At 30.8% G+C, this 14,150-nt stretch overlaps 2 protein-coding genes and 1 long non-coding RNA gene across 4 annotated transcripts; all 3 read right to left on the bottom strand.

The window, feature by feature from the left end:
- Positions 1 to 433: 433 nt before the first annotated feature.
- LOC105138054 (very-long-chain 3-oxoacyl-CoA reductase 1-like) lies at positions 434 to 3,708 on the bottom strand. Its single transcript, XM_011044044.1, has 3 exons — positions 2,742 to 3,708; positions 2,562 to 2,631; positions 434 to 890 (listed from the first exon to the last, which is right to left on the bottom strand). The coding sequence occupies exons 1-3, from the start codon at positions 3,377 to 3,379 to the stop codon at positions 636 to 638; spliced, it is 963 nt and encodes a 320-aa protein (XP_011042346.1). The 5' UTR covers positions 3,380 to 3,708; the 3' UTR covers positions 434 to 635.
- Positions 3,709 to 5,201: 1,493 nt separating this feature from the next.
- On the bottom strand, positions 5,202 to 6,516 carry LOC105138053 (uncharacterized). The gene is made up of 2 exons (XR_844710.1): positions 6,479 to 6,516; positions 5,202 to 5,290 (listed from the first exon to the last, which is right to left on the bottom strand). It is a non-coding gene; the product is annotated as an uncharacterized LOC105138053 (long non-coding RNA).
- Positions 6,517 to 12,029: 5,513 nt separating this feature from the next.
- LOC105138052 (very-long-chain 3-oxoacyl-CoA reductase 1-like) lies at positions 12,030 to 14,150 on the bottom strand. 2 transcript variants are annotated; one of them, XM_011044043.1, is made up of 3 exons: positions 13,273 to 14,150; positions 12,511 to 12,548; positions 12,030 to 12,393 (listed from the first exon to the last, which is right to left on the bottom strand). In XM_011044043.1, the coding sequence occupies exons 1-3, from the start codon at positions 13,944 to 13,946 to the stop codon at positions 12,098 to 12,100; spliced, it is 1,008 nt and encodes a 335-aa protein (XP_011042345.1). In that variant the 5' UTR covers positions 13,947 to 14,150; the 3' UTR covers positions 12,030 to 12,097. The 2 variants fall into 2 exon arrangements, with proteins under 2 accessions (XP_011042345.1, XP_011042344.1); XM_011044042.1 differs by having other exon boundaries at positions 12,030 to 12,376; positions 12,479 to 12,548; positions 13,273 to 14,147.

Raw genomic sequence — 14,150 nt, 5'->3', positions numbered from 1 at the left:
TCGATTAAATCCTTGAATTGCTTTCCTTGTTCCAATCTTGCCGAAGGCATTGCATTTGTCGTTCATTGTTTTTCTGCCCACGGCCGTGGAGCGGTATGACATGAAACATGCGTGGATCTTCCCACGGCTGTGGAGAAGAAGACATGAAGTCTGCCCCCATCTTGTTGGGGTTTGTTCCTATAGTGTGCACGAAAGCGCGGAAGCTTCAAGTTAGACCGCATTAAATTGGCTGCTCTCATGCAGGTGAGAAAACCTGGAGGAATATCGGATTCGTTTCAGATGAAGAGAACCCTGTCCTAATAAAATCAAGATCCTAATGCTAGCCAAGAATATATATATATTTATTTATTTTGCAACTTCTGCGTGTAAACGGCGGAGGGAAAGAGATCTTCGTTATAAATGAAAAAGGGAGAAAACCAACTGGGAATTTTACATGCTGAATCATTCATGCTTTTATTAACTAGTAAAATTATCAAGGCATACCAATGGTCCATTCATAATAACCAAAAGGCAACATGAAAACGAAAATGACAGGAACGTCTTGGAGAAGGTCAATTACAAGAACACAACGAGCATCCTAAAAGTTTAATCCACAGACCAAACTCCCTGGCTAAACCAAAGTGGAACGATACTGTTCATTCATTCTTTCTAGAATCTTTAAGCTGTCCTCTCTTTCGAATCCTAAGGCAAAAACCTAGTCGCCAGGAATCAACAGCTGATTCTGGCAACAATTGTATCAAACCCCAAAGAAGGGAATGGGGCCAGTAAGGTGTGCAGCGAGGTTCATAGCCTATAGCACGCAGACCTGCTCGGGCATAACTGTCTGATGAAGGAACCCAAAAGGAAGATCTCTTTATTGATGCCATCTTTGTTGCAACGTAAAGGGGAACCTGCATCAAGAAATCCCTTGGTTGATCGAAGAAGCATGAAACAAAGGAAAAAAGTGTGTGTGTGTGTTATCCACTCTGGCAACACAGTTCTGATGCTCAAACCAAACCTGATAATAAGCAGAACATGTTCATCATCCTGTGTCGACTAAGATCTGACAATTATACTGAAGATATTTATGCAAATCAAGAGACTAAAAAATGAAGATATTTATGCAAATCAAGGACTAAAACTCAGGATGTTGGACCTCCATCTCTCTTGATAAGCACAAAAGGAAAAACTTCTATTTACAAGATGAGTGGTATAATCAGGAAGAAGGACACACAGTTCACAAACAACAGATAGGCAAGGCTTGGTGATTCAAATACTCAAAGCTAAAGCCTTCTCAGTTATCAAAGTCAGGAATGGTTTGCTAGACGAGTAGCTCTGTTGCATATGAGGTAGCTGCACCATTGATTTTACTACTTGCCTAAATGACATCTATTTGGTTAATTTCTCCAACAAGCATTTAGGTGTGGGTTTTTCTGTATGCTTCAGTGTTTATGATTCTTCCCACTGGAGCTGTCAATGTTACATCGCCTTTATATTTCCTTACCTTGTCACTTGCCAACTTGAAGTTATAAAACATGTATTCAATTAGTAGCAAGTTCTAGTATCATCTCACATCTAAAACTCTAAATCATCTATGCTTCTCTCACTAGTCATACTAGCCAATTCAGACAAATGGGTAGAATAGAGGGAGAAATTCAAAAAGACACGAGTAAGAGAACCAAAAGAAGGAAAAAGATGATGAGCATTATTGGATAAAAAATACAATTAGCATGTCATAGTGCATTTCACCAAATATAACACAAACACATATGATGCTCACTGTGATATCCACGGCTTTATTGATTGTAGTAGATTGCCTTGTTAAAAACTGTATAAGTTCATCACTTCATCTTATGCTGATTATGGTAGGTAAATTATTTAGGTTTGTAACACTTGAGGATTCGGTAGGGCCAATTATCACTTAGAGACAGAAGAAAGTTGTTAAAACCATTATGTGCACGAAAGCTTCCTGTGTTTATCAATAAATCTGTTATGAAAACGAAAGAAAGATAGCCTCTACCTAACAAAATATATTAGCAAATTCAGTCATGAACTTTCTTGCTGACTGAATAAATCACTTGCTTGCACAGAAGAAATAAGATACATCCTATCCAGATTTCTAATAAGCATATCATAATTTATTATATTGAGTGTCCTCTGTTATTGAAAAAACATCTGTTGGGGTAACGACAGACCATACATAAAATCATTTCCCAATCATGGCCAGTAGCTTATCGCACTGCACATGCAGCTATTCCCTATCTATCAATTCATGTTTCTGAGTTTAATAATTACTTTAAATGGCGAAATACAGATAAAGATTACTTTTCTCATTGCCTTTAATAAAGAGCAGAACTCTGATTAACGCAACTAGAAAGAAAATCTCACCACCATCTATGGTTGAAAGTTTACTCAAATACTGTATCTATATTCGAAATTCCAGATGCGAAAATCATATAAGCAAACTCATTATGACATAGTCACAGTTTGACCAGAACATCAACATAAACTAAATCTATCACATAAAGATCAGGATAAGTATTGAAAGTAACAGAGTAGTGTAGAATGAAGAAGCACGGTACCTGACACTGCACATCAATCCCACTTTTCTTGTATTCAACATAAAGGCACCTTGAGAACTGATCGATGTACCTGATAACATACACAAAATAAATAAATAAACTAACATGAACCTACTGCAAATCTCCAGGAATTAAAACCTTACAAGTAAATCACTAGGACATAAAAAAAAAAGGTCTTACGCTTTAGTAGCAGCATAAACAGCATAAAGAGGATCAGAAGGGATTACAATGGCAGCTCCAGAACCAATATTAACAATAGCACCTTTCTTCCTCTTCAACATCCCTGGCAGAACAGCTTGTGTAACTTTAGTAGTACCTTCAACATTCACTTTAATCAAATGCTTCAACAGCTCCTCGTCAACCTCATGAAAGAACCTGGCATAAGGATAAGATACCCCGACATTATTAATCAAGATACCAACATCCAATCCTTCAACAGTCTCCTTAATCTTTTGAACACCCTCGTCAATATCGCCACTGAAATCAACAACAACGTTCTTGATTTGGACATTACTGTATTTGGATTGAATTGAAGTCGACACATCTTTGAGTTTATCGGGATTTCTGCCCACCAAGATTAGATTGAGACCCTTTCGAGCCAATTGGAAAGCGAATCCTTTGCCAATACCGTCAGTGGGTCCAGTAACGAGAGCCCATGATCCGTATTTCTTGAGATTCTTGGCAGGTCTGAGGAAACTAGCGTAGACCCATTTGAGAGTAGCGAAAAGGAACTTCAGAAATGAAAGAGAACCCAGAGTGAAGAGCACAAGAAGCCAGGAAGGCTGAGACTTGAGTTCATCAACGAAACAGAGACTCATCTTTTACTTTTTGTTTTGGATCTGAGAAGCGGGTCTTGAGGAACACTTAAAAAATGCTTTGAAGAAGGGAAAAGCTAAGCTTCTGCTAATATTAATAGTGTAGACTTTTGGATAGAAAGTGAAGATTACAAGGAAAGCACAGGATAGGGAGAGTTGGGAAAATCGAATGGGAGATCTATGTTAGGCGAAAGCAGGTAGAAGGACAGTGGACTATTTAATGAAATTTGATGGAGAGATAGAGAAGGACAGAGAGGTGGCCATGGAGTGGTGAAGTAGATGATCTGAAAACCACCGCATTTAACTACTATACGGCGACAGCCATGACAGTTTAGATTGAATAACAGTTATAATAACAATATTAAAGTTTTTTTTTTAAAAAAAAAATCCGTTAACAATATTCACCAATTATCACTTATATTAATACTTTAAAAATCGTGAGAAAAGTTTTGTATCTTTCCTCGTATCTTTTAACTTTTCTTATTATTAATATATTATTATTATATTATATTATATTATATTATAACATTTCCTAAAAAATATGTAGCTGTCCTTTTAAAAAAAATTAATGAATTTTTTTATTTAATTTAGTTTATTAATATTAATTTTTTAATTTATTATTAGATTTTCATGATATGGATCTCAGGTTTAATGGATTAATTTGGTTTGATTGGTTAACCTAATTTTTTTTTTAATTAATTTTTTTTGTTTAGTTTAATTTATTAATGTTATTTTTTTTTATTTAATTATCAGACTTTCATGACACGTATCTTGGATTTGACGAGTTAACCTAGTTAATTCTGGGTAAACTCATTAATTTTTTTATTTAATTATCAAACTTTTATGACTTGCATCCCATGTTTGATGGATTAATCTGGTTTAAAATGTTAACCCAGTTAATTTAATTTTTTTTCTTTTTCATCATTAGTTTTTTTCCTATTGTTTTTTTTTTAATTTTTTTAATTAATCTATTTAATTATCATACTTTTATGATACGACCTTATAACCAGATTCACATCCAATGCTCTTGGGTCCGGTGTTGCAACCAGACTCACTTAAACTTAAGTTATGTAATAGAAAGACCTAACACTCTTAGATCTTAACCTTTTTTGATATTTTTTATTCAAGAAAAAAACTAACTCATAATGTATGCCTTTGTTTTTTTTCCTTTTCCTATTTCTTTTTAAGTCTTTTATTGTGGACTACACGGTGCAGTCCATAATACAAAACCTTATGCTTTTAATTTATTTATTTTTATCTATAGTTTCTTAATATTAAGTTTTTTGTTTAATTACTAGGCTTTCATGATACGGATCACAAGTTTGATGGTTTAATCCAATTGATTCAGATTTTTTTCTTTTTCTTCATTAGTTTTTTTCTTCCTGTAGGTTTTTTGCTCTTTGCTCTTTTCTTTTTAATTAATTTTTTTTTAAATTAGTTCATTAATATTAAAAAAAATTTCTATTTAGTTATCACACTTTCATAACACGAATACCAGGTCATATAAGTTTAATATTATTATTAATATTGTAAATATTACTCTTATATCAGACTTTGCAGCCAAACCTAAAACTCTTGGGTATAATTTTGTAAAAAGATCTAATACTTTTAGATCTTAATTTTTTTTGATATTTTTTATACAAAAAAAATTGATTGGCGGCTTCGCGCGAGTTATGTAACTACTCAATACTTTAAAAGGCATCGGAAAAATACTATAACTTTCCCCACGCCTTTTATGTTCATGATATTAATATTTTAATTCCTGGAGCTTTTTTTTCTCATTTTTTTATGCCTTTCATTTTTTTCTTTTTTTTCTTTTAATTAATTTTTTAATGTTAAATTTTTTATTTAATTATCAAATTTTCATGACATGGATCTCAGGTTTGATGGTTTAACCTGGTTTGAAGAGTTAACCTAGGATTACTTTTTCTTTTTGCTTTTTTTGTTTTAATTAAATGTTTTCATTTAGTTTAGTTTGTTAACGTTGAATTTCTTTCTATTTAATTATCAAATTTTCAAGAAACGTATCCCGAGTTTAACGGGTTAACCCAGTTAATTATGGGTTAACCCGTCAATTTTTTTTCTATTTAGTTATCAGACTTTTATGACACGAATCCGAGGTTTGAAGGGTTAACCCAGTTAATTCAATTTTTTTTTCTTTTTCTTCATGTAGGTTTTTCTTTATTTTTTTGTTTTAATTAATCTATTTAATTATCACACTTTTATAATACGACCTTACAACCGGATCCACATCCAGGGCTCTTGGATCTGATGTTGCAACCAGACTCACTTAAACTTGAGTAATGTAAGTTTAAAATTATTATTAATATTGTAAATATTACTCTTGGATCAAGTTTTGCAGCTAAACCCAAGGTTTTTAGGTATATTTTTACAGAAAGATCTAATACTCTTAGATCTTAGCTATTTTTGATATTTTTTATGCAAGAAAAAAAATTAACCTATGGCGTATGCTTTTGTTTTTTTTTTTTTCATTTTTGATCCTTCTTATTTTTTTTTATTGTGGATTGCATAGTGCAATCCATAGTAAAAAAAGTTGATACCTTTAGTTTTTTTTTGTTTCTTTGTTTTTTTTTTTACTTTAGTTTCTTAATATTAAATTTTTTTATTTAATTATCAGACATTTATGATATGGATCCCAGATTTGACGGGTTAATCTGGTTTGATGGATTAACCTAGTTGATTCAATTTTTTTTCTTTTTCTTCATTAGGTTTTTTCTTCCAATTTCATCTTTTAATATTATATGCAATCCATAGTGAAAAAGTTAATGTCTTTAGTTTTTTTTTCTTTTTATGTCTTTTACGTGCAATCCACGATTAAAAGGTTAATGCCTTCTTTTTCTTTCTTTTTAATTTAATTTGTTAATTTTAATTTTTTTCTATTTAGTTATCAGATTTTTATGATATATATTTTTTGTTTAATGAGTTGACTCAGTTAATTCAATTTTTTTTCTTCATTAGTTTTTTTCTTCTTATATGTTTTTCCCCTTTTGAATTATTTTTTTATTTAGTTTGTTGATATTAATTTTTTTTTATTTAGTTATCAAGCTTTCATGACACGAATCTTAGATTTGATGAGTTAACCTAGTTAATTTAGATTTTTTGTCTTTTTCTTCATTAATTTTTTTCTTCCTATAGGTTTTTCTTCTGTGTTTTTTCTTTTTCATTAACTTTTTTGTTTAATTTAGTTCATTAATATTAAAAAAAATTTCTATTTCATTATCACATTCTCATGACATGAATCTCAAGTTTGATAGGTTAACCTGATTTGACAGGTTAATCCAGTTGATTCAAATTTTTGTCTTTTTTTTATTAGTTTTTTTCTTCTAATTTTATCTTTTAACATTGTAACTATAACCAAAAGAAATACCTTTCATTGTGGATTGCACTGTGCAAATTCACAGTGAAAGGTAGATATCTTTTAGTTATAGGTTTTTTCCTATTGTTTTATTTGTGATGTTTTTTAATTAATATTTTTTTTATTTTTTTCTATTTAGTTATCACACACTCATGATATAGATCCCAAGTTTGATGGGTTAACTTGGTTTGGTGGGTTAAACCAATTAATTTATTTTTTTCTTTTTCTTAACTAGTTTTTTTCTTCTAATTTCATCTTTTAATATTAATTTGATTAAGAATTAAAATTTATGATTTGTTTTGTTTACTTTTCATCAAATTATTATGATCTCATGAGGAGATGTTGTTATGCCCCTCCTCGCAAAGCATTATTTATTGAAATAGTTAGTTGCTTTATTATGTTTTTCTTTTTAATTAATATTTTTTGTTTAATTTCATTATATAATATTAATTTTTTTTCTATTTTTTTATTACATTTTAAGGTTTTTGGGTCTAGTGTTGTAGCCAAACTCATTTAAAATTTAGTCATGCAATTTTAATATTATTAATATAATTAGTATTATAAATATTACTCTTGGTGAAGCATTGCAGCCATACCCAATATTCTTGGGTATAGGTTTGCAAAAAAACCTAAAACTCTTAAATTTTAGCTTTTTTGTAATTTTTTTATACAAAAATAAGTGACTCGCAGTGTAGCGCGGGCCAAGCATTTAGTATTTAAGTATCATGTGTACTGTGATATGTCACGATGGAGTCTAGTTGTAATATTAGACCCAACAATAATATTTGTAATATTAATAATAATATTTAATTAATTTATTTAAATTTTTATATATTTTATTTAAAAAAAAAATAATAGTTTTTCTTTTATAGTAATAATAATATTTTTTAAATTTATTAGCGATGATGGTGATGATGATAATGATAATAATACAAATAATAATATTTTAAATATTAATGCTATTGATTATAATAAAAAATAATACTATTTTTTAAATTAATACTTTTAATTATAGAAAAATAAGAATATTTATAATACAAATAATAATATTTAGAAACCTATAAACCAAGAACTTGGGTCTTGACACCGAATCCAAGAAAATTGGATCCTAACACACGATCCATTACTCTTAGAATCTTGATGCGAGACCCATTAGTATTGAGTCCCGATGCCAGACCTAAGAAAATTGAGTCCAAACACCTGACCTATTAGCCTTGAGTCTTGAAGCTGGACCCAAGACCTATTAGCCTTGGGTTCTGACACCGAAACTGTGATAATTGGATCTCAACATCAAACTCAAGAGAATTAGATCCTGACATTGGACCTATTACAAATAGGTTTGGATGCAAGACCCATTAATTTTGGGTCTAACAATGGATCCAAGATGGGTCCTGACACGAAACCATTAGCCTTGTTCCAAACACAAAGGCATTACCTATATGTCTAGATATGAGACCTAATAACCTTGGCTCCGCACACTAGGATTGTGAGAATTAGATCCCAACGTTGAATTTAAGAGAATTTAGTCATGATGTTAGATCCCCTGTCAATGAGTCCGGATACAGGGTCAAATAGATTTGGGTCTAGACGCAGTACTCAAGAGAATTGGGTTAGGATGTAGGACCTAAGATAATTGGATGCTACACAAGATTTGTTAGCCTTAGGTCCTAACACTGGACCTAAGAGAATTGGGCAATATCACAGATTCATTAGCCTTGGTTCGCACATGAATGCATTGCATTGGAGTTTTGACATTGGACCAGCAACCTTAGGTTTGGACGACGAACCCTAGAGCCTTGAGTTTTGCGTCCTTGCGACACCCAAGTAACTTGGGTTTGACGTCTCTTTCTAGCCCTCCTTTTTTTGGGTCTGAAAGGGGATCCTTGACCCAAATTAATAATAATAATAATAATAATAATAATAATTGATTTTACCTTAAAATTAAATCTATATATTTTTTTATAGTAGTAATATTTATTTTAATTTTAATAATTTTAATTAATTTAATAATATTTATAATATTAATAATAATATTAACTTCTCTGCCTAAATTCTTGCATTTTTTAATCTTTTTTAAAAAAATTATGATTTTTCTTCAATATTAATAATAATATATCTCATTTTTTTTTAAAAAAAAAACAACCACACCCTCCCCTACAGTGTTTAGAACTCTATATAGCTATCCGGCGACCACCATGACAATTTAGTCTGAGATTCTGAATAACATTTATAATAAGAATATGAAAGTCTTGTTTTTTTTTTTTTTTGTTAATTTCCGTCAACAATATTCACCAATTATCGTCCATATGTAGCATTATTATATTAGATATTGTAAATTAAAGCATACACAGACTATTAAAAAGTATTAAATATCTTAAATAGTGAGAATATATACCAATTGAAATTGGACGGATGAAGCATCCATGAGATATCATGTACATTTATGAAAGCATTTCTTATAAAATACCTCCAATTATTCTAAAAATGTTATGTATTTACTTATTTTGGATTCGTCTGATGAATTTTGGGTATATATCATGAAAAATAAAATATAGGTCCAGCAGTACGGACATGAGGTTCTTTAAAAGTCTCAAGAGTAAAATTCCACACTTGAACTTCGAAATTAAATCCCAAAGCAAAAGAAAAGAGACCAGGAATTAAGGCAATGGTAACGGCCAGATATTCAACTATGCAATATGGATTTGGATGATTATCAAACTGGCATACCCTCCGAGCTCAAATCCCCACCGTATTATTGACTAAACTGGTTGATATGGAAAGGATTTAGATGATATTCAACTATTCAATATTTTTGTTTTGGATTAAAACCATATTTTTTGAAAAATGTATTTTATAGGTCCAAGAAAATGAATAATTTTTCAATATATTCAAATAAAAAATATTATTTTAATATATTTTCAAATATAAAATATGTTATACAATAACCATCATATTTCATGCAAGTGATTGCTATATGCAACCCAAAAAATTTATAACTTAAGTTTGGATGTAATTTGTTAAATATTTACAATTATTTACAGTGGGATAGCTAGAAAATAAAATAAAATAAAAGCAGTCAAATTATGAAAATTATTCTAGAGGGGTAAAATCTCATTATTTTTTTTCTACCTTTTAGTTTAGAATTATAAATATATTGTTAATAGGGCTAGATTTGTTTTTTTTTTTTTTTACTTGGCTCTTAAATCATGGGGCAACACTAAGAAACATAAATTTAATGATTTTTTCGAACCCAAAAACAAAATTTAATGATTCTTTGAAGACTATTAATTTTTTTCATATTAAACTAGGTTTATTTTTGAATTATTCATATTCAAATGTGTGTATTCTGTCAATTTGGAACCCGAGATTCATCTTTTAAGATCAGACTGAGTGTAAAATAAATCAATTTAAAATAGATGTGATTTAATTTAATTGATCTAATAGGTTAACAAATAAAATTTAAATTGATTTTTTTCTCAAAACAATAGCTAATTCACTCAATCAATTTCCCTGTACTGGATTAACCCTAATAACTATTCGAATAAGACTAAATTTCTAAGAATAAAATATTAAAATATTAGTTAAATAGAAAAATAACTTTTTTAATTTCTTTTTTATAACATAATTAAATGTTAGAAAATATTTTTCAATTTAGTTTTCATGATATTACTAAATATTAAAAAAAATTATTTATTTAAAAAATCATTTTCCAATAAAAAACTATTTTCTAAAAATAAATAATTTTACAGCAAACAAAGTGACTAATTCACTCAATCAATTACCTTGGCTGGATGAACCCTAACATCTATTCGAATCAGACTAACTTCCTAAGAATAAAATATTAGTTAGATAACCATTTGGGCAAGCTCGGTAGGTAAACAACCTCTCGAGCACGTCCAGCTTTTGGATTGGAAATCTTAAGGCATCATTACTTGCCCTACAGGTAGAGGTCTGTCTCCCTGCAATTTTAGCAATAAAATCACTTTGCTACAAAGTCTTGAGTTCTTTTTTTTTTTTTTCTTTAACGATAAAATTAAGGTAGGTAGACAACCTTGGAGCATTTTTGGTATTAATTGTTGTAGTTGTGGTTTTTAAAAAAATATTTTTAGATAAAATTAAATTAAAAAAATATATATTTGGTTAAAATTGTTGTTGAAATTAAGGTTAAATAAAAAATAATTTAATGTGTTTGGTTAAGAATGTTTTTGAAATTGAGATTATAAAATAATTTAAATATATATATATATATTAATATTAATAATTTTTAATTTAAATATTGTAGATTTAACTATTGCTATTATATCATGAAATAAATCATATTTTATATTAATTTTTTTTATTATTTTATTAAACTATTTACAATTTTATTACGTATAAAATATATCCCACAAGAACTAAAAAATTAAGTAAAATATTATCAGGAATAAAATTAAGATTATAATATTAATAAATTTAATTCATTTTAAATTATTTTCTTTAAAAAATTATTATTTATATTTACATGAACAGTATAAATAAAATCAATTAATTACACTAAATTTTTTTAAAAAATAACTGTTCATGTGAACAGTACGACAATGAAATATAATCCCAGTGAATCACTGAACAATAAAACTATACCCCACTTATCATTAGAAATCTTCATGAGAAATATGGCTGTAAAGTTAGTGGATCCTATCATAAAAATTCACATTTTTTCTTTACTAAACATTGATATGTATCATTACGAGTGAGGTTCACCCACAGTTAAATTATCAAACAGCCACTAATAGCTACAAGTTCCCAACCTTCATTGTTTTGAAAGGCAATTAGCCTTGGGCGAAGGGGTAGAGAGCCTAGAGGCCTCTCCATTACGGAGAAGGGCGTTTCGGGTGCCTTTCCATCCACTTAAATCTTGGTGCCCTCCTCTGTTTAGTGGTAACAATTTAGCCCCATAACTTTCAAGTAATGGTCGATTTAGTCCTCTTCTCATCAGCTACAAACAAAGAAAATGGCATGTATGCATGAAATCAACTAAATTCTAATTCAAGTTTCTTGCTTTTTGCAAGTTGCTTGTGATTGATGGCTTTCGTGGAATTAACCCTTGAACCAAACGAAGAAAATGGCATGTATGCATGAAATCAACTAAATTCTAATTCAAGTTTCTTGCTTTTTGCAAGTTGCTTGTGATTGATGGCTTTCGTGGAATTAACCCTTGAACCACATATGACATGATCTTTTTAATTTCGAAATGAGTCTACCACAGCAATATTATAGTACCGAAATGAGTCTAGCTCAGCAATATTATAGTACCGAACACCTGACATTTATTATTTCAAAAACCCCTTGCAGTATCCATGTATAATTCAATAAGTTTGTGCTGCTGCTCGACCCTTAGCTCTCAAGGATTCCTTCTCCAATCTCTTCCGGCGAAGCCCAAGGAAAAAATGGGAGGTGCACCAATCTAGTAGTACATTAGGCAATGCATCTAAGATAAACCTTTGCACAGAGTGCGAGCAAAGTGGCATGCTCAGATGCTCATAGCCAATGCATCTTATGCTTGCTTTGGCGTACATTTCCGGTGATGCAACCAAGAAAAGAGATTTTTTTAACTTCGTCATCTTTGTTGCCACAAAAAGTGGTACCTGACGGCTCACAGAATATTAACAGCAGAAACGTAATCTGGATTAATTCTACACTTGCATTGGTACGCATTGATATAATGGGATATGGAATAGCTAAATTACCTGGCACTGAATGTCAATTCCATGATGCTTATACTCCAAATCGATGCATCTTGAAAACATCCCAAGGTACCTATATATGTTAGTTGAAAATGCTACACGTCAAATGGATTTTACTGAGAAAAATGCTTCCAGAGACATATATTTCTTGAAATTACAGACCATTAATTCCTAATTATTGATGACCTCGTTGTAGGACATATTAGCACTTCAAGATTTGTTTCATTTTTTTCTCAGTGGTAGTTCCAGCTTGTATATGACAGTCTAAGCCCTAGTTTCCACATTCGAAACCTTTCTGACATTTGACTTCATTCCATTTTTTGGAGACAAATATAAATTTGAGTTTGGTGAGTTGAAAATCTAAGAATTTCACTAAAAAGGACTCAATATACTTCGATAGAAAGTGAAGTGTAGATTTATGAGAGAGTATGTGTGTGTGTGTCTATAGTGTATATAAAAGAAATCTTGAAAGGGAAACTAACACAACAGACTTTCCCAAGTGAAGACGGAGCTTTCTGTTTAGTTTGCGGAGTTAGGCAGGCTGATTTTTCACCAAACCTTGATAAATTTATGTCATCTTGCTAGTCTTATAATAAATTGATGATTGCTTCCACACAATTCTACTCGTACAATTTAATTATAACCAAGTTAAACGTCTAAGTTTTCTTTTTCCGACTATTAAATTGGGTTTTTAAAATGATTTCTATAGTTAATATATATAGTTTTTTGGATAATTTATTCCTTTCAAAAAATAGAGAGAAAAAAGAAGAAATAATTTAAGAAACACATAAACATACGCTTTGGTTGAGGCATAAATGGCGAACAATGGGAATGAAGGAAGGACGGCGACGGAGCCAGAGCCCATATTCACTATTGCACCTTTTTTCTTCTTTAACATGGCAGGAAGCACTGCCCTAGTGACCCAAGTTGCTGCCTCTGAATTCACCTTGATAAGACTCTCCGTCATCTTCCAGTCAACCTCATGAAAGAACCTAGCCTTAGGGCATGAAACTCCAGCATTGTTTATCAAAACACCAACATCTAACTCTTTAATACTTCCCTCTATTGCCTTTGATATCTCCTGTCCGCTACATGTTGCAAAGTCAACCACAACGTTTTTTATGTCTACTTGCTGATCACCAAATCTTGCCCGTATTTCATTTGATGTAGCTTCAAGTTTTGAAGGGTTTCGACCAACAAGAACAAGGTTAAGACCCTTCGATGCTAGCTCGAAAGCAAGGGCTTTCCCTATCCCGTCGGTGGGGCCAGTGATTATAGCCCAAGAGCCATACTCCTGCAAATTCTTTGGTGGTCTCAAGAACATGACCCATAGCCACCTGAGAAAACAGAAGATATGCTTGCAAAGAGAAACAAAACCCAGACAACTCACTGCTACCAGGAAAACAGCTTGTAACTCCATTTCCATAACATGTGGGAGGTGAAATTGTTCATGGTATATGAGTGCATGCATGTGTATATATATATGATATATCGGGTTTGATAACTTGTCCGCCTGGATAGCTTAACATCATATCAATTTAAAGGAAATTAAATGCTGTTGGCACATCCTTTATTTTCTATGCTTTTTAAGTAAAATCTTTCTCCTTAATTTTCAATCTGATTTCCCCCTTTTCTTCCTCAAACGTCAGCCTAAATTCTAATGATAACTATCATT

Source organism: Populus euphratica, unplaced genomic scaffold, assembly GCF_000495115.2.
Source record: "Populus euphratica unplaced genomic scaffold, PopEup_1.0 scaffold317.1, whole genome shotgun sequence".
In the NCBI taxonomy this organism is placed as follows: Eukaryota; Viridiplantae; Streptophyta; class Magnoliopsida; order Malpighiales; family Salicaceae; genus Populus; species Populus euphratica.
Note: the sequence above shows the minus strand (reverse complement) of the source record. Positions and strands in the feature narration are given on the sequence as shown.

Bases quoted from the DNA above. Each gene is read 5' to 3' on its own strand.
- LOC105138054 (XM_011044044.1), bottom strand. From the start codon at position 3,379: ATGAGTCTCTGTTTCGTTGATGAACTCAAGTCTCAGCCTTCCTGGCTT. The intron at 2,632-2,741 runs GTAAGACCTTTT...GTATGTTATCAG, and splicing joins GTTTATGCTGCTACTAAAGC to GTACATCGATCAGTTCTCAA. The intron at 891-2,561 runs GTACCGTGCTTC...TTCTTGATGCAG, and splicing joins GGATTGATGTGCAGTGTCAG to GTTCCCCTTTACGTTGCAAC.
- LOC105138052 (XM_011044042.1), bottom strand. From the start codon at position 13,946: ATGCATGCACTCATATACCATGAACAATTTCACCTCCCACATGTTATG. The intron at 12,549-13,272 runs GTATGTTTATGT...TAACATATATAG, and splicing joins ATTTATGCCTCAACCAAAGC to GTACCTTGGGATGTTTTCAA. The intron at 12,377-12,478 runs GTAATTTAGCTA...GTGAGCCGTCAG, and splicing joins GAATTGACATTCAGTGCCAG to GTACCACTTTTTGTGGCAAC.